Genomic DNA, 21,091 nt, shown 5'->3' with positions numbered 1-21,091 from the left:
TTGAGAAGTAGTCTACTGATGATAAATTCACCTGATAAATGACACACTGCTCTCCCCTAAAAGTGAATGCAGTTGTTTTTCATGATGAAAATAACTGGTATCAGTGATTGTGTCTGTCCTGATATTACATGCTATGGACCACTGCTATCTTCAACATGGACTTTGATAAGTAAATTCTACAGACTGAAGCTACAGGTCTGTCTGAACCTCTCACATGGAAGTGCTCAGTATCTGTTCATCAAAGGCTTCAGAGACCCTAGCACTGTTCAATTATCACTTTATTTGTTCACTGTACTTCACAGACAGGTGTTTAAGGAGCCATGAAATGAGTCAAAACACAAACCAATGAAACAATGTCATTTACTCAGTTTAATGGTTAAAAAAATACTTCTTTGCGCAAAGAGACAACAATACGTCCCCGTCTGCTGAGGAAACGAGGGACCAAAACAATGATGGCCACCAAATGATGACAGGTGGAGCAAGATAAGATGAGGTAAATGTTTTTGAGGAAAGAAAACAAAAAAGGCACAAGTTACAATCAACCATGCCCGAAATTCACAATTATAATAATGATAATTAATATTAATAACAACAACAACAATAACCATAATAATAATAATATATAAGTACAGCTAAAAAAAATCTGAAAATCTGCAACAACAAAAATACAGACCAATTATATTATACAAGGCAAATCTTGCCTGTCAGGCGCCTCTTGTGTGCTTCTATTGGCTGTGGAGCCCACCCAGTCCTGCTGCTCACACAGTACAGATAGCAGTTCCAAGTGCACATACTATCTGACCACCAGACATGACACACACAGTTTAGAGGGCCCGATGCAATCGTCATGGCAAAAGGCACCGCAGCCTTGGCACATGATCATGGCTTTGAGGCGGCACGAGCACTTGAGCGCCACCTCTTCAGCCGTACTGTCAGTAAAGGCCTGGATGCTGAGGGTAGTCTGACTGGAGGCCATGCGAGGGCGCAGCTGGAGCACGCTGTCCGCCATGCTCCGGGAGAAACTGCCGTTGTCCATCACTGACACATTGGCTGTGTAGCTGACCCCTCCAACACCAGCATGCTTAGGGAGCTTTCCATACAGCTGGAAGGGAAGGGAAGAGGCAGAGGAGGAGGGGGAGGGGGAGGAGGAGGAGGGAGAGCCAGAAGAGTAGCTCGCCTTGCTGTGTTCCTTCTTTGCCATCCTGGCTAAAGTCATCTCCATGTTGAGGAGTCCTTCCATGGCCCCTCCGCTCAGGTAGCCGTCCCTGCAGCTCCCGGGCTCCTTTTTGGTAACACTCATGGGTTTAATGGGGGAGGATTTGGCAAGGGCCTGGCAGGGGGGCCGCGCACCTCCTTCACTCTTTACAGTGGATGCAGGTGACAGCTGCTGTTGGTGAGAGAGAGGGAGATGAGACTGGGGGGGACGCCAGTTAATCTTAATGGTGGGCACCACCTCTGTGGGACAGGGGTCTGCGTGTGGAGGAGAGGGACCATTAGGCATGGTTCGGTGGGCTGACTGAGGCTTGTCTGGAGTGACCGCCTTAGAGGGCTGAGGACCATGAGGGTCTTTAATAACTGCAGACTCCACCGTGCTCTGAGAGCTGAGGTCTGACTTACTCCTGGAGGACAAGGAACTGGAGGAGGAGGGCAGAGATGTGATGACCGGGACTGCCCCGGGGGCCTGCTGGGACTGATACTGCGACCCAGCCGGGGCCTCCATCAGACAGGAGACTGGGTGAACTGTTGGAGACTTGTTAGTCTGAGAGGCTGCACTCAGTTCAGGGCTGGGGGACTGGGCTGAGATCTCAGGTCTGCTGCGAGGCCCTAGGGTCCGTGCCACCGGTGGTCTAGGTTGTGGTCCTGGCAATCGGCTGATCTCCAGCCTGTTGGCAGAGTGAGAGGGAAGAACTTTCTCCAGAGGCAGGCTGCCCTGCAGCAGCTGAGTCACCAGAGGGTTGTTGGCCTCTACGCTTGATACCGGCCTGGCTGAGCTGGCCAGTCTCTTGGAGGCAACTGCAGCAGTGAAAGAGGTCTTCAAACCTCCTCGACAGTCCTCTTCAGTGGAGCTCTGTCTGGACCCTCTGCAGTCCTCTCCAGGCTCCACTTTGACCACAATGTTGTTGTTCCTGATCCCCTGCAACTGGACTGGGGGGAGGGACTGGTGTTCGCTGTGTTGAGGGTGAGGCAAGCCATTGGGAAAGCAGGGCTGAATGACAGTCTGACCTTGGCGGCTGGACACGTGGGCCTGGATGACCGGCTGCTGGTTCTGTGGAGAGGGGCTGCAGATGACCAGCTGGCCGTTTCTTTGTATGCTCAGCTGGGGGCACCAGTCAGGCTGCGGCGCTTCATCCTCCTGGATGTCGTTTTCACAGTCGGAAGCTGTTTCTGTGGAGTCGCTATGTGCCTCGTCGTCTTTCTCTCCACTGAAGGAGTCTGCTTGTTGGGGAGAGGATGCTTCTGATTGCTGTCTCTCTGCTGCTGAATGAGAGAACACCTCCTGGGGCTCCACGTGTTGGGAGCCATGCTGGATAACACCTCCAAGTGCAGCTTCCTTCCCCTGGACCTGCTCTTTGGGCTGACAGGAGCTGGCCAGTGTCTGAATAACATCCACACCCTGAGCCCCAAACCTGGGGAGGGAATCTGGAATGGAAGTCGGGGCCAGTGAGGGTTTTTCACAACCCTGGTGAGCCGTCCCTGGGGGGGCTGCAGCAGGCTCACGCACCTCAAGCTTTGAAGAGGGTGAATCAGTTGCATTTTCTGTGACCCCGGTGGACGAGCTCTGGACACTAGCTGATGTTGTCTCTGCATCCTCTCCAGCCTCTGGCCTCCCAGCTGCCTCCTCTCGAGGAGGGCTTGGGGTCTGCGGGGGCTCTAAGGACATGGAGGTTGAGGTAGTGGACAGGGAAGGGGATGGCTGAGGTGTAGGATCTACATTGAGAAGCTGTAGTTGTGTTCCAGACGAATTAGTGCCTGAAGACGATCCCTGCTCCTCCATCCCACCACCTCCCCTTCTTCCATTTCCTCCACCTCCTCCTCCTCCTCCTCCTCCTCCTCCTCCTCCGGGCTCGATAGGTCCTGGATGTTCTCGTGCTCGTCGTCCACTGCTGCTATCCGGTAGCCCAGCAGCAGGCCGCAGCCGGACCCCGGCCGGCCCCGCCCTGTCGGCAGTGGCTGCAACAGCAGCAGCGGCCTCGCGCTGGGCACGGGCTTGCTGGGCGCGGGCTTTGATGTCCGCCAGGGTGCGCGCGCCCCCCGTCCCCGACCGCCGCGAGCCCTCGCCGGGGGGCACGATCCGGGGACAGATCTGGTAGGTGGGGTGACCTTTGACCCAGGGAGGTTTGATTCTGGACAGTTGAATCTGGGACAGAGACACACAGACAGTGAGTCAGACTTAACCTGTAAACCACTCATGGCTTAACAGGCAAAAAGAAATTGTGCACAAAGTCTTACCCGGATAGGCGGCACCTTGGGCTCTTCTGTTGTCGGCTGCGGCTTCTCGAACGGACACTGTCAATTGTGGTACGAAAGGACTGACGGTCGTCAAGCCGCGGCCTCTTTTCGGGGAAGCTGGAGAAGGCCTGAGTCTCATCTGGCCTTCTCTTCTGCTCCTTGAGTTGAGCGCTGGGTACAGGGGTAGTGGCTGGGCTGGCTGAGGGGCTGCTCTCACGGCTGCTGGTGGTGGTTCCCCCTGTGATGGAGGTGACGACGGAGGCTGTGTCATCCAGAGGATCAGCAGCCACTGCCGCACTGGAGGATCCTGAGGAGGATGAAGAGGAGTCCAGGCCTGCAGCAAAAGCTCCCTGTCTATCAGAAGGTGAGGAGGGTGAGGAGACAGGCGAGGAGGCAGATGAAGAAGAGGAGGAGGAGGAAGAGGAAGGTGAGGAGGTGGAGGCCAGTACAGGTGCAGCCTCCTCTGTGAGCAGGCGGGCCACAGCTTCTGGCTCTTCGTTTGCGCTGGTGGAGGCTGGGCTGGGGCTTGGGGTAGGGGTAGGGGTGGGGGTGGGGGTTGGGGTGGGAGTGGGAGTGGGAGTGGGAGTGGTGACTGGCAATGTGACTGGCTCCTGAGTGGGAGAGGGTTTCGGCTCTATGGAGGAGCTCTCAGCTGGAAGCTCCACGCCACACTCAGCCTGCAGCACCACCTCGTCTTGAACCACCGTGTTGTCGGACATGGGAGAGCCAATAGAGACTGCCGAGATGTCCAGTGCAGCACCGGCCTCAGCTGCTTCTGCAGACGGTAGGGCTGGAGAAGAAGCCTTGCAGAGGGTCCGACGGGCCCTACGACGCAGGTCAGCCCGCGTGCGTCTCCTCATTCTGCCGTCTCTCCTCCGCCGACCCACGCTGCGTCTTTTGGGGGCACCAGTTGCCACAACAGCCACATCACTGTCCAGCACACTGGCAGCAACTTCACTGGCTTCACTCATGGTAAGCTTTAGAGACTCCTCTTGCGTCAGGCCAGACCTACAGGGTCACAAACCATGTTTTAGCAAACTGTATAAACACAGGCATTTGGCAGCATACAAAAGTGGCTTCCAAACTACATGGAGGACAACAGAGGAGTTGGAAGAAGATAACTGAAAACATGGGACCAAAAATGAAGATGTACAACAAGGCTTCTCTAAATTATACTATTTATACTGCTGTTAACAAAGTCTTGAGACAACAAAAAAATGCTAAAAATAGACTAACTTTAGAGTAAACACCATACATATGACAAAAAAAAAAAATATGGCTGTTGTGGAAACTGTGAATTAGGACTCAGGCTGGGTCTTACTTTTGCCCATGGTACTCTTCGAAAAACTTTTCCTTCCATGCCTCTACCTTCTTCTCTTTCTCCATTTCCTGCCGGAAACGCACCTGCATCTCATGGGTGAACTCACCTAAACAAACATATGGGAAGGTTTAAAGGAGTCACGTCACAATGAGAGGTGGGCAGAGTGGCTAAAAACTCTGAAGCACTGTTACTTTACAAAATAAGAACCTATGTAGAAGTAAAAGTAGTCATCAAAATAGCAACTTCAGAAATTAAAAGAAATTAAGTATTTGATTAGATGTTGATATGATGGGAATTATTTCAACCACAGATGATTTTCCTCAGGTAAACAAGAGATTACAGACCTGTATCTATGTGTGATATAATGAGAAGACTTTATCTACTGATTAAATAACCTGCCACACATGTACCAGGACCCAGTTGGAACCCCTCATTGATAATAACTCCAAGTACACCATGAGATAAAAGGATTTCAAAATTACATTTGGCTTGTTGTCTCCTATATAATATCATGATTTGGCAAATAAATCAGCAAATCAACATGATCAATGTGATCATAGATCCAATCATGGTAACACAATCTGATTAGAGAAGTGGCCAAATTAGTCTTAACCTTTCTAAAATTGTCTCATATCATCACTCATTAAGACTGATTACTATCATCAGCAGTCCAATGAAAATAGATGTGTTCACTTGTTCACCTTGACCTGTAGAAAACCATCTGTGGTTGAGACATTCTATCAGTCATGTCCACATGAAGGCAAAGTCGTCTGTCCTGTTTTCAGTCTGTATTTGTGTCTCCTCATCAGGCTGCAGCAGTGAGCGTGTCACTGTCAGCTTGAATAGTTGGACCTACTGTACAGCACAGGAGGATTGGTGGCAGTTGATTAGCATGACATAGTGTTTATTTATTATTTAAATGCATTAGCATTGACACAACAGACATGTACTGCTCTATCAGCTCATTGTCAGCACAGTTCTCTGATGAACTGATTTCAGAGCAGCGTTCAAAGCAGGAGCCCGCTGCACTGTGAGCTGTCATTGATAAATATTAGCTGCTAGCCATTTGAAAGTCATACTCCTGCTGAAGCTTCAGCAAGTGCCGGCTCTAAACATGTGCAGGCATGGGTGCCGTAGCATATCAGAGTGCCAGCAGCTCTGGTACCAGCTTACCACCTGCCTCTTAACGGAAAGTGAATGAATGCATAAAATAATAAATAAATAAAGCTGCATGATGAATGCTTTCAAATGTAATGATGTTAACGTAATAATTTTGTTCTCAAATTTTACTCAAGTTAGAGTAAAAAATATCCTGCCTTAAAGCTATTTCAACAAGGGCAAAACGCTGCAACGCTTCAGTGCATGTAACGCTGTAAGTGGTTACTTGTTTTTTTGGGTCATCCCCAGCAAGCAGCAGGTTCAGTTCCAGGACTGTGCTACCATCAGGAGTATAAAGACAGGTCCCTGTATGGACTGACTGACTAAGACCATGCAGAGTAGGGATGGGCGTTATTAGGATTTAATGATGCCGATACTGCTTATCGATATCGGCAACTTAAACTTCATTCTTAGCATACCTATCAGCAGTTTTCTAGCATACCTAAACCAACTTCACTAAATGAAGGACTGTCTTTTATCATAGGCAGCAACCCTGTGACTTTCTGCTGATTTTTCCTGTGTCATCTGCCCTCGTTTCACGAAGGTAAATAGGTTGGATTTGGTTGTCTGACTTCCATCTACTAAGAACAAAGCAGAGACTGCTGCTTTACTGACATCATCAATGGGATTAAATAAATAATCTGGCAACATTACACTGCCTAAAATCAACAACAAAAACTGTAACACAGTTATAAGCTGCAGCCTTATTAGTGTTAATGAGTGCTGCCTGCATTTTTAGTTTTGCTACTCCCCGTAGCATTGCCATTGGAGCCATCGGGACTCGAGGTTCCAGCGCCAGACTAACATTAGCATTAGCTGCTTTGCCAGAGCTATCAAAGACACGGCACTGCCTCATATTTATGGACTACTGCACTTACAGCTACCCTTTGACACAAAGCGCATTTAGTTGCCCCGTCATGACTTTTATTAGAAAAGTGAGCCCACACTCTTGACTGCTCAGTCTTGTCCAGTGTTCGTCTTACTACTACTAAGAGCAGAGCAGTGAGCACAACATCATACGTCATCCCCTGATGCTTGCAGCGCCATTATCATGAGGGGCAGGTTGCTAGCTCTGTTAGAATCAGGTTAGATTGAATTAACACAAGTTATATCATAAATACCTATAGCAGCACCGTTTGTCATGGAGCTTATCGGTGCTTAAGTACACACCCAGTCACTTACTGGTACCAGTTGACAGCGGTTCTCAGGGTACTGAGAACCGCTATCATCTACCCCTACTGCAGAGGTGTTTGAAAGGAGGCCATAGAGTGTAGAAATCCCAAACAACAATCATACCACGTGAACCATGCTGGAGCACATCGTTTCCGTTGGCAAAAATTTCTCTGCTTGCATTTATGATTTCTTTGTTGACCAATAACTTACCCTCTGCCAGCCTCTCTTTCCAGCTCTGAGAGGCATGGGTGAAGAACTCATTGTTGAGAGCTGAGCTGCTCAGTCTGGCCATTCCATCTGGTCCAATCTGCCACAGAGAACATAATGTACAAACTGCAAGAAACAATAATACACCTTGTGGAATAGTGTGGCCCCTGTCTCACATGCATCCCATTGACCCTAAACATGGCTAAACACACAGTGTGAGCCTGAGCTCAGCTTCACATTATTTCAATTACAAAATTCAGAAATACAAAAAATAATTTGGCCAGCACACTGCAACCCACCCTAAACTGCTGCTAAGACTTGATTTTTTGTTAAATTAAAAAATGGACGTTTCTCTTGTTGCACTGTCGAACAATTAACAGACTGCAGATCAGCACACACATCAAAGGTTATACCCCAGGTAGAGCCGTCTTTCATGTTTGGGCCTTTTATGTCTTAATTAATACCTCACCCTTATAAGGGAAGGTATATTTTATATCTAATCTGTTAATAATGTTCACCTTTCCTGCTTATATATATATATATATATATATATATATATATATATATATATATATATATATATATATGTATGTATGTATTAAACTGTTAATTTATATTTATGTCATCTTTTTGGAAATGTATGCAGTCTGGACCTACTCATCCTCTGCTGTACTCCAACATTATTGAGTTTCATTGTCTACTGAAATGTAATATTAATGTTAAAAATGTGTACAGCAGAATTAGCATTGTTATTGCTTTTTTTTGTTGACCTTTTGTTGTGCACCTGTTGGATTATTTGTTAATCAGCACATAACCTTTATAAAGGCACAGCTGATGGCCACTGAGCACATAGGGGCTCAGATAAAGCAACATGCGAAATGTGTTGTTTGCTTTATTTTGTTTTGATGTAAACTGCGAATAAAATAAGTGTCACTCCTAGTATGGTGGTGTGTGCTTAACTCTAATTCCCCTGTGGTTCACTGTTGTCCTTTTTACTCCTGATAGTCCGTGGACTCGATTCGATTGGGGGGTGAAATTGCAACATTATTGCAATTTCAGTTGGTTTGGTTCGCTTTCACACTGCACATGCTCAAATGAACTCTGGTGCGGACCAAACAAGCAAACTCTGGTCTGCTTGAAAACAGGTGTCTCGGTCTGCTTCCAAGTGAAGCCTGGTGCGGTTCGTTTTTGGTGTGAATGAACACGAAACAAACACTGGACTTTATAATAGGAGAAATGTGATTTTAGCAGGATTTCTACACCTGCACCCTGTCAAATGAATCAAAAGGGGTGAATTGGAAAAAGGGAAAGTTTTTGCATTTGTCATCATGCATCATCAGGACCCACATGGGGAAATCAAATTATGTGACTGACAGTGAATTCATGCAACACGTGTTGCAAAGAGCAGGTAAAGAAATGGTGGAACCGATAGTAAGCATTATTAGGCAGCTATTTCTAGACTGCACATCTATCACGTTATCAGGGCCGCTGTGGGTGCGCAATCATAATTGCTTCGTTGTTATGCTTACATATTATAGAAGACAAATCACAAAACTCTATAAACTTTGCATATATGTTCCACTACAGATAACTATAAAACAGGCATTTTGCAGCAGCTGCTGGAGGCTTTACAAAGACACACATCTGCATCACCTGCTGAGAGATCGGTGATCAGGTCATTCATTTTTCCCCCGGGCGACTCCCCAGATTCTCCCGCTCTAATTTGCAGAACAAATTCCTTTTTTTTTCACTCTCTGCAGAATCTCCTCGCGCTAATAAGGACGTATGACAGCTTCTAAGTGAGTTCTGCAGTGACACTGATGACAGAGAGGCCAGTTAGACATTCCTGTCCTATTGTTTTAATAAACTTAACTTTTGAAAAACTTCACTCAGCAGAGGCATCTGACTGTTTTAATAACTGTCAGACTCAACTATGAGATTGCGGAAATATTACGTGATCAGCAGATTGATTTATTATTGATTCAGCTGTAGAAATCCTGCTATGAAGCGCTGTGTTTGGTTTGTTTTAATTCACACCACAAACGAACCACACTAGGGGTCAGTTGGAAGCGGACCGAGACCCTTGTTTTCAAGCGGACCAGAGTTCGCTTGTTTGGTCCACACCAGAGTTCGTTTGAGCTTTCACACCAGCCAAAATGAACGGGACAATCCATGGAAACGAACTCTGGTCCGTTTAAAGCGGACCAAACAGCTCTGGTGTGAAAGCGCCCTGTGGTTCATCGTGCATCAGCTGGCACCCAAAAGACACAGGGCATCTTCACTTCTGCGAGCAATTACTCCATATTTAGCTTTAAATTCGCAATAAGTAACTCTGACAGCTGCAGAGCAATGGTCTGTCATGTCGAGTCCAGCTACTGCACTACACTAAAAGTCCAAAGTATTAAATTGGCTTATTTTTTCACATTTAATTATGTGTGTGATGGTTATATTATGGTAAGCAGCATCACTACAGACATTAAAGCTGAGGATTAACTGTAAGGCAGAAACATGACATACCTGTCGGTCCACCTCTGGCAGCAGCTGCAGTAGCTGTTGCTGCGAGTGTGTGGGGAAGGCTGAGAAGGTCCGCACATTGATGAGGGCTCTGATGTTGGTGTTGACCAGAATAGAGCCTGGTGTTTCAAAGTCTACATCCACCCCACCCCGACTCCTCTTCATGGGTCCTGCCCCAGCAAAATATATGCGATTAAACACTCAGACAGCTACACATACACAAAGTGAAATTTTCTTGGCCCCTGTGGTTGCCTGTGTATGACAGGCCCGGGGGAACATCTTGCCTTCAGATAGTAAGTAAATGGATAAAATGAAAGTGAGATAAAGGCCTTTCATTACTGAAAATAAGTTTTGTCTAGAGTTGAATATTATAAGAGCTTTCCTTCATTTATTATTGGTAAAATTAACAAGCTAATTGTTTTCTGAAAAAAAACCCAAAACAAACAAACAGAAGAACTTTGTTTATTTGAAACAATACCAACTGCATTGTTTCCTCAATCAAAGCTCACAGCAACACATACTTTGACAGCATTGCATAGCCTATTACTAGATCGATTACATTTCACAGGTTTGATTAAATTCTTAATTACTGATTCATTGATTGTCATTTAACTGTCATCCTCCCTAATTTCATCTTCTCTGTATTGTTCCTTCTGGCTGTGTTTATATGAGAATGTTGAGGTCTAAGCAGTCACACCAATCAGCACTTTGATTTCTCGCTTCATTCCTGCTGTGTTGATGATGCTGCTGCAGATCTTACCTGAGGGGACATGCTCTCCATTCACTTTAAGAGGGGTGAGGACAACACGAGGCATCATGACTGCTTTCTTCCTCTGCCTTCCTGACTGTACAGGTGAACACAGTGGACAGAAGTACAGTCAGTATGTTAAGCAGTAGTGTTTTCTTATTTCTCAGATCAAATCTAAACACATGGCATGACAGTAAAACCCGGGTAATGACTTTATGTTGGAATTTCCATGATATATACATGGAGAAGCCAGTGGCTTCACTGACCTGTCTTGAGCGGCTCAGTCTAGTCTGGGTGTGTTGAGCGTGCTGGGCCTGCTGTGTGTCTGTGCGTCCCTGCTGTCCTGCAGCCCTGCTGAGGCGGGTCTGGGGCTGGCTGCTGGGAGCCTGCAGCTCTGTAGAGCAGGAGGCGCTGGACGAGCTCTCATCCACCGACGCTTCAGGTCAGAGAAAAACACATATACAAGACCAGGACACTGACTTGAACTTCTGCTCTGTGCTATTAATCATTTCACTTGGGGAAAGAAAGTTTTGAGCCGGCCTACTACTTCTATAGCTGCAAACAGCCTGCCAACATTCTCAGTTAGAGAAAGGTTGAAAATAAGGCAATGTGCCTGTGGCCCCAGGCCCCCAAATCACTACATCTGTCCCTGTGCAAGGCAGCTGATGAGACACGGAGCAATGTGTCCTGGTGTTTCTAAAAAATTCCATCCAAAGTCTGACTGAACCTGAAACCAAAACAAAGTAGTCTGTAGAAGTCCAAAGATGTCTCTTTCCACCGCTGAATATTTGTCTGTTTTTTCATTCAGACACTTTGGTGCTGTGAGGAGAAGCTCCACTCCCAGCCCGATTGGCTGTCTGTCTCACTGCACTGCTGTCAGAACATCAACTGTTTGATCTGCCATAATGAAATGCTGTGGAAGCACATAAGACTCAGCTGTCAAGTAATCAGTTGTATTCTAGAGTCAAAGTTATTCACTGCATTATATGATTGTTCAACACTTCTGCTGTTGCAGTGTTTTAGCTTGAGATTAGCCATGAGAGCGTGAGGCAGAGCCCGACAGAGCGTGAAACACATGGCAGATGCGTGGGAGTTGGAAAACCCGGTAGGGAAAGGATTAACAGAATTTTAGAAATAACTGAAATAACCGACATGGGCAAAATCATGTCAGTTAGAGGTTCTGAATGTCAGTCTCGATTATTTTTCCATTAATTGCCCAGCCCTACACTATAGGTACCAAGTAACTTCTCACCACTTGCAGAACTAGACTTGTGACGACACAGATAGTGGTTCTATTCCCAGGCTGGCACTGGGAAGAAGAGTGACAGATCCCCGCTTGCCCCGCCCACACTACCATCACTGTGGTAGCCTTGAGCAAGGTGATCCAGGTGGTAAGATTAGTTTTACATAGGGTAACCTATGCAAAAAGCACTATGGCACTATGGTCAACACCGGGGAGCATAGTGGGCTTCGTCTTTTAGTGTGCCATCACAACAGAAGTGGAAAAAAAACACTGTTTCAGGGCATGGCTCAACATGACTAAACCACCATAATGGAGAACCCTGTATGGGAGGTCTGTACTGATGTGTGTGGCGTAGTTTTACCGTCATTGTCTCCGCTGGCAACAGCAGTGGTCTCAGTGGAGTCGCAGCTTTCCTGCTCAGTGGCCTCAGTGGGGCCGTCCGGGGCCACACCAGTGCCTGCTGCAGGGTTGCTGCTGCTGGAAGCTGGGTGGACAGTGCTGCTGGCAACCTCTGTTGGTGTATCAGACTCTGCTGTCGTCTTCGTCCACTGTAGGGCATTTTTCTACAAAGTTGGGAGGAAGGCACATCACAGTTTTCTCCTTTTAATTGATTTTGTGGTCATGTAGTCAGAAAAACATTTGATTCAACAGATCCAGTTTACCCTGTGGTGTGGTGCTGTGTATTTCCCATACAATATATATTTTTTATATTCCACTGTTCAGGTACTGTTCAATAGTACTGAGAGGTGACTCACATTAACTGTCTGCCCTTGTTACTAACATTTCAACTAATTCTCCAATTGGGAAAAACATGATGACAGTATTTTTGAACAAACAATTTGTAACACTAATCATTGTACATTTACAGAATTAGACCGCAGAACGACATGCTGGGTACAGCCTGCTACCTTACAGTCCGTTACAATTTTTCGGACTGCTTTGGGACTATCTTCAAAGGATTTTTTTTTTGTTTAACTGTGTTGCATTGTTTGAATGTTTGGCTGGACCATAGCACGTGAGGCCAGCCCAATAAACAGGAAACTGTGTCTGTAAGTGAGTGAGTGAGTGAGTGAGTGATGAAGTTGCAGCATTGGTCAGAGTGACTGATGTCATGAACATTGCTGTTTCCCTATTGGCCACTAAAAAGCTGATAGATCTGTGGACACTCACAGTCTTGTATTACTATATTCCTCATTAACCAGCGTGACCTATGTAACATGGTAGCATGATGGAAATAGCAAGCTCGACAGCTAACGAACCATCCGCAGTTGTTCTGTCAGTTTTGAACAGAGGAGAGAGAGGATCACCTCATCAATTTTTTTGAGGAACACCTGTGTCTGTAAAACAAGAGCCATACATTTATTTACAGTTATTAACTAATATGTGTTACGGTGTCAGAACAGGTGGCGCTGCCGTTATAAAGACAAGAAGAAAATCAGACACTTATTAGATCTTTTTAGGGCAGTATGCAATAAAAATTGCATTGTGAGCAACACTGATACATTTTTATTGTTTGTAGAGGAAGGATGTGTTAATGACCAGAGGGTACAGCTCCAGAGAACACACATCTCTTCCACTGTGTGACTGTGTCTAATGTTAAACGTACTGTTTTCCATTTTGAAATATCTTTGGGCTACATGATTATTAGGCTGGACTATAACAACATGTTACATACACCTCTGGTTCCAACCGGGAAGTCTCAACCCCACTATGGGTCGCCAAAGCTTCCCAGTGGGTCATGAGGCCTTTTTGATTTTCAGGGTATTAGAAAACTTAAAAAATAAAATGAAACAAAATGAACAGTAGGCCTATGTCAGCATTTCATTAATTTCTGTTAATATAACTAAATGCAATTATTATTTTTTAAGTCTAAATAAATGTTAAGGACATACTTTTCTTTTTAGAATCTCATGGGGCACAGTGACGACTTGAACACAAGCTGTATTCAGAGCTTTCACTCAGCTAAACAGCCCTGTCCTGTCGTACAAACGATAGCCAAGCAAAAGAAATTTCTCAAAAGAGAAGCCTATCATTGTTGATTTCTTTCCTCAAAAGTACATAATACACACAGTCTGATTGTCATAGGATACAACCTTATAATCTAATCTCAAAATGTATCATAATAGCTAAATTATCACAAACTTCTGGCAGTTAGGGTTAATAGTACAGTTTATCAGTTGTTCTCTACTGTTATTGTTATGACTTTAATGTCATATGAAATATTCCTCCAATATGTCATTAAGTCAAGGCTCATCAGTTTACTTTCAAAAAGTACCTGAAGAAAAAAGGTTGGGAGCCACCGTTCATGGTCCAGCCAAATACTTGGTTATAACTTAGTCTTGTTAAAAAGTAGGCATGCTTGGACAGAAATGGTGACAGCAGTGTGCCATCAGAATTTGAAAACAGGCATATCTTAAAGAGGAGAATATGTATCATTATTTTGATACATATTGGATTGTTGATCACTGCATGGATAATCTAGATCGATGTATCATTGCTATTGATGTTTAAATTCCTTTAAGCAATTACAACCACCTATCAACACTGGCTTTGAAATGTTCACAGTGCATACCTTGAGAGTGAACAAGCTCATTCGTCCAGGCAGCTTGAAGAAGATGCTGTTCTTGACTCGGTCTCCTCTCACCTGGGAGTGCAGCATGGTGACCAGGCAGGCCAATGGAGCTGTACCACTGTGCATGCACACGCACACACACATACACACATGGTTACAATTGATGTAAGTGGACACAATGGACTGAAGACATGAAGCCAAATTCAGCAATAAAGAAAGTTAGTGCTACATCCCTACGCGGGCAAAACTACTGACAGTTCACGTTGGGTGATATGATGTTACACTGCATACTGGGAGACCATGTAAATACTGTCAGACATTTTGCCACACCATTTATACTGTTTGGTATCTATCCTTTCAATAATTCTGGCTGTTTTGGGAATTTTGGGTAAATCATTAAACATGACTTTTTAATGGCAATATTACATTTTGGCATCAGTGTGATCAAGTTTTGGCTAATCCAATCTATGCAGTTGACAATTAAGGTACTCCCTGGTCATTTAATCTATATAAAGTAAGCTCTACAATTTTGCATTACCTTAATTATCAATTGGGGTTGTCTGCGTTAATTGCGATGCGATTAAGGTCATAATTAACATGTTAATAAAATTTATTAATTTAAAATAATTTAAAATAAAAAAATATAAATAAATAAAATAAATAAATAAAAATAAATTTAAAATAAATTTTTAATTTAAAATTGCGTTAATCTCTGGCCTACATTCTCATCTTGAAGTGGCTGCACTGGGCTAAGTTTTATAACTATAGTGATGTCACTTTTTGCAAGTCCTATGCAGTTTTTTGCTGTCATTTAATTCCTAATCAAGACAATCTGGTAAGATTTGCTATTATAAACTTTTGCTTTGCAATTGCAATTAACCATTGAAATTTTGTGATTTAAAAAAAATGTTGTTTGATAGCACTATTATATATTTGTACTGATAATAGGGCTGCCCCCTGAAAGTCAGAGATTTGACTCATCAGTCTGAGACCCCTCAGTCATTTATTATTTGTTTGTTTTTTTGCCAGTCAGTTTGCTGTATACTTTCGGGAACATGTTGTTCCCCAGAATTAGCTGCAGAGTGAGCGTTCTTCACTTACACACTGCTTTTGTTAGAGGCGGCTGCAGACCTGGCTCTGAAATAACGTAATCTTCTGCCCTCTGCTCACGAGGTAAATTTACAGCTCACAGCAACCCAATACGAAATAGTCTCTGGCTTTTATTTGATATCTGTGTCTGCAAAAAATGTTGTTGCACATTTCCGATCCATCATTAGCGCAGTTAGCTTGTTTGTAATATTAGCTATCGGACATATTGTGTTGTTTGCCTTAATCATGAAAACATAATGCACCAAGTGCACAAAAGAGCATCAAAAACAGGGGTAGAGTTTATAGAAGTGAAGTAACGAGATTATGCAATAAAGGCAGAGGATCCTTCAACCTACCTCCTGTTTAGGCCAGCAGCAGGCAACATGGTCCATGTAGAGGGAAATAAAAAAAACCTCAGTTATGACCACATTGATTGACATGTTGTTGATGTGCGTGCTGTGTGATCAGTTCACTGAATACTTTGTAAGACCATCCTGATGACATCAGCTCAACATTCTATTTCTCTCTCTGTATCAGTCTGGACCCTCTGCCACCCTGAACACATTCCAGAAATTACAATCTATTCCGGCCAATCAGGAATCTACAACGTAGTTGTCAATAGCAGCCAAAAAGGGACTGCGTTGTAGGTGATGACATAAAATGCAAGCCACTGGTGCAGAACAGTAATGGTGGCTCCCACAGCAACAAGCTCTAACTCTAACATGAGCAGAGTAAACACAACGATTAAGGGAAGTTACTCCAGAAATACAGTCAATAATAACAATAAAACAGGAACAGGAGGATGCACTCATCGAGTATCTCTGAGGAAAAGCTTTTTTTGGTGTTTTTCTGACTGGATATGGCAAAAGCTTAATTTATTAACTGGCTCTGTTGGTGATGAAGAGGGTGTTCCCCAGTACAAATACCATGTATATTGTTGTTTGGCCACTGATTGGCTGATGGAGGAGCAGATACGAGAGGCTGCAAAGCTGGAGATCAAGGCCCTGCAGATCAGTGTTCACAAAGCTTCAGGCAGACAACAGGGATGCTGATAGCTGATATTCAGCAGTCCAGAGGCAGCTGGCTGCTTATGGAGAAATACTAAAATATTCTGGCAACGCTGGAGTGACAACCTTATGGGGACTGTTATTGACGAGGTACACATAACATACAAATGTTAAATATAAATAAACTGTGTTTTAAGATACAGGGAGAGAAACACATGTAGATGTGAACACACATGTTGAGCTCACATCATCAGGATAGTCTCACCAGGCTGACTAAAAATGCAAGAGAAATACAAAAAATAATCTGGATTGAATGATGGATAAATGCCAGATGGCCCAAGTCCGCTGTGTGACAGCTCTTTCTTTTTGTTAATCTTTTTTGATACTTTGGGTTTGTAGTTCTATATGTAGAAAGTATAGGAGTATATCACTCCTAACATCAGCTTCTGCCAACACGTTCAAGAAAACAGATGCATCTTAACAGTCTTTTCTGTTTCAATAATAGCAGCTAACACTGCTATTACACGTCTGTTTGCCTGACCTCATTTCCTTCAGCCCTTTGGTCTGGATGACATGGAGGATTTGTTTGGGAGTCATAGGTGCATCAGAGAAGTTCTCCAACACCTGGAAAAAATCAACATAAGGACAACACTGGTGTTACCACACAGACTGACCAATTACTTCTGCACAGTTGAGACAAACCCCTGAACACACAACAAATATCTATTTAGACTCAAGTGCAAGTGCCATTGCTAAGGCAACCAAGTTTCTCCTAATGATCTAACATGATAGACTAACTCAGAAATTGTCTGAGAGCTGTTAATAGTAGGCCTAATGTAAGCATTGAAAGGAAGCTAGACTAACATGTAGTAGAAAATATCAGGTGTAAGGAGTAATGTATGCAGGGTGTTCACTCCTGAAACACAAAATGCACAAAGATTCACAATTCAGATTGAAGCCCAACTGATACTGAACTGATACTGAAAGGCTATTTGAAAGTTGAAAATATATACAAACAATTGAGTTGTGACCGAGTGAATTTCCAGCTGTTACAATATGGGTGATCAATAACTGACCATCACCTTTTGGTCTGTATCCTTTATTTACCAGTAGACGTTTGGTTCTTCACATTCCAGCTATCACTCAGAGAGAGAAAGGTATATAGTATCCACAGGAGAGTCACTGAATTTAGGTGAAGAACCTTATTTTCAGACTGATTTTGATGCAGATTTGTTCATTAGCGGCAATGTAGCACAATGTGAAAGTGAAAGTAGTGTGCTATTCATTAAATTCTGGACAAACAGTTTTGAGACAACTGTGTTTATATTTATATTTTATATTTTGCATTGAATTCAGGTGAACAAGAACTTTTAAAAATCTTTTTTAGATGTAAAGTTAGTACATAGCAGGAATAAAGTGCAGCATGGAATTTCAGGAGAGCTCTGTTTATTTAAATATTGAATAAAAATATATATGTTTTGTCCCTTAAAACAATAAATAATCTTGATCTCATTAATGATTAAAACAATATTCACTTTGGCCATAATTGTGCAGCCCTTATTTCCAGTTTTTGCGTACTGCAATATTTCACCGGGAATAATCTGTTCATACTAAGGTTTTGGACGTACTAATAACTTTTGTAAATTCCTAATTATTATCCATCTTTCCCCATAGAGCAGCAATCAACCTTGATTTCCTTTCTACAATCTATTACTAACCTTAAAACAGAAACTGACTTCTAAAAGCTGATAGCAATCACCCACAACAACTCATCAGCAATATTCAAACTGGCCAATTTTTAATATTTTGCAGGAACTGCAATGGCGTCACATAGTCTACAGCCGCTATAGGGAATCCCTATTAGTTAATAAAGTCAATAACATAATCCCTAAAAAAAAAAAAAAAGAATCCCCAATGTAAAGAGAATCTTCAAATTATCTAGGTTGTCCGTGCAGCAAAAAGACACCAATACTTTTGAAATTATATGACCAAAGATAACAGAGAAGAAGATGCTTTTGCTCAAGAGGTAGAAAACTATGCATCGTGGCATTCCAGTCCAATAAACGCTCCTGCTAGTGGGTGGCGTAATTTGGACTGGTCTGTGTGACATAATGGTGGCCAGCCTAATTATGTATTCCAGTTAAACAGAAAGCTAAAACATGTTTCTGAAAACATTTGCGGTGAGAAATATGCAACTAAGAATCTGAATCTTGGTTTATATTTGATCAGTGCTGCTTAGTTTTACCGTTTGATCTCAATTTTTCCAGCCTCCATATTCACTGTGCAGGACGCAGTATGACGCCAACTTCCTGTTCACAAACTCTTGCTATGAAAACTAAATAGGGCAATAAATATGTTTTTCAAAACATATTAGGAGAAATATAGGCAGTGCACTGACATAATCTTGATTGATATGCAACTGTGATCAGCTCTGCCTAGTTTTGCTGTTTGGTCATATTTCAGTCCAAGTTTGAGAGACAGGGCGAGAGTGAGACGAGGGTAAGTCTCTTGATCCATCTCTTTACTTAGTGTCTGCGGTGTGGGCACATTTGGACGTCTGGCATGTTCATCTACATAAGCAACTACTCCTTGATGCTCACTACGGTAACCTTAAACTCAACAACAGAGAAAGAAAGCCTGGAGATGTTTTATTGTTGCAAAGAGTACATTTCAAGTATCAACAATGTAATTTTCAGAAGTAACACTTTTGGGCAGATTCAATAAACACAATGGAAACTAAAACTGTTACATGTCAATATAAACATTCTCATATTACGCCACTGTAAGCTAGGACTAGGACACTCAATTTTTATAGTGAAATATTTTAATTATGACAATAATTAATGAGCATGAAAAGATGAATCAAATGCATACATTAGTAAATAAATGGTTTTAAATACTGTTGTCTCTTAAAGCCTTTTTCAATGAATGCAGTTTTCATATGCTCTGCATTTAGTTAAAAAAATGTGTGTTTACATTTTCTGAGACAGCCCAGCCTTCATCATTTGACATTTAAAAAGAAATTCTGATATGAAATCAAATCCTGTATTTCTACTTTAACATTTGAACACATAGTTAAAGCACAGATTTGTGCCAACAGAATTTATAAATGAGGCCCAATAAACCTTAGCAAATAAAATAAGGGTGCACGCTAAAGAATACCCAGCTATTAGGCAGCACCTCCGTTTTTTTTAAGGAATCAGTGTTATTGAACACTGCTAAGAGGTAGTAATTGTGGTTTTCCTCTATCCCAGCTACTGTGATGTGAATAGAAAGCAAAGGCCTATCCTGCCAAAACAGACCCAAATGACCAGTGAACCCATTACCCTACCACTAAGGATTACACCAAACACTGTGGAAACCCGCACAACCATAAATTCACTTATCAAACATGTAACGTTATCCAGCTGCTCAGCTGTCCATGAGCTTCTTAATTAGTTAAATAATTATGAAGTAAAGTTAAGTTGCAGTGAAATAATCCCACCAGCTTGCCAGTGTTTAACGTTTGCATTTTAAATGTTTCCTGTTAACGTTATACCTCTTTCGTAAATATTCAATTTCTTCTTTGAAGTTGCGACAAGGTCAGGCTAACGATTACGGGACGTCTTTTATTTTCCTGAACCAATCCGTGCCAATCTTTATTCACAATACAGCTGGGTTAGCGAGTTGTTAACATTAGCCACTAGCTTTGCTATCAGTAGCGTGCATTGTGGTCAGCATAACGGTCTAATAGCTACCACTGCACAAAGTTAGCATTTATCTTAACGTTATGGGTTTAACATCGTCACGTTTCACTGACTGCTTTGATCATATTAACCGCATAAACGTCCGTTCGTTTTGCGTTACTCGGTTGTTCAGGTGGCAATTAGCATAGGGCTAACTTAGCTAGCTTTCTGCCTAGCAAACAAAGAGCTTAAAACAAGGGAGGTGGATGTTAGCATGCTAGCCAGCGTTAGCATGTTGCGATGAGTAGCTCTTTATGTCAGCGGCCACAAATCCACGCAACACATCTAAAATGCCCCTGAGTTACGTTTATTCCAAACATAAGCTGCCTGCTGGCTGGGCTACAACTGCTATGATAATAGCCAATCAATGTTAGCTGATATTAAAGCCGAGTAACGTTGCAGACAGTGGTCGTGAGGAGAATGAACACAACAACACATCTGGAGCAATAAGTTCACATTAATTCATAAATAATATTCATGCAACGTGTTAAATAGACTGTTTACCATGCGAGCTGCCTCTGCCCAGGTCCGCTCCTTCTTTCTCTTTTGTTTGTCCTTCATTTCCTCTGCGCTGGTGTCTGCGGCTAGCCTGCTGAGTGTCTACAAAGCAACCTCAATACGATGGCGGTTTAGCTTCTTAGCAAAATGGCTAACTACGTACTAGGTTAGCTGTGTAGTAGACCCAGAACAAGATGATCCTTTAGCTCGGGACTATGCTGTGGTGGCTGCTATTCTCTGCTAATTCTCGCTACTGTGTCCAATGCCTTGTCTAATGTAGCTCAACACACATCGTCTCTCTGTAGCACAAAAGCAGCGTGAGTGCAGGGCTGGCTGTGATGCTGCTGCAGATCAAGACTCTTTGGAATGCAACAACCAGGTCAAAG

At 43.3% G+C, this 21,091-nt stretch overlaps 1 protein-coding gene across 1 annotated transcript; it reads right to left on the bottom strand.

Moving 5' to 3' along the window:
- Positions 1-354: 354 nt before the first annotated feature.
- Positions 355-21,091, bottom strand: asxl1 (ASXL transcriptional regulator 1). The gene is given in 12 exon segments (XM_042491441.2): positions 355-3,358; positions 3,451-3,500; positions 3,503-4,458; positions 4,772-4,877; positions 7,313-7,409; positions 9,827-9,993; positions 10,584-10,668; positions 10,838-11,007; positions 12,176-12,377; positions 14,387-14,506; positions 17,023-17,106; positions 20,712-21,091. Coding segments are annotated over 12 exon segments (4,659 nt in total). The 5' UTR covers positions 20,769-21,091; the 3' UTR covers positions 355-793.

Source organism: Plectropomus leopardus, chromosome 9, assembly GCF_026936395.1.
Source record: "Plectropomus leopardus strain MGB_pleo_1.0 chromosome 9, ASM2693639v1, whole genome shotgun sequence".
Lineage (NCBI taxonomy): Eukaryota > Metazoa > Chordata > Actinopteri > Perciformes > Serranidae > Plectropomus > Plectropomus leopardus.
Note: the sequence above shows the minus strand (reverse complement) of the source record. Positions and strands in the feature narration are given on the sequence as shown.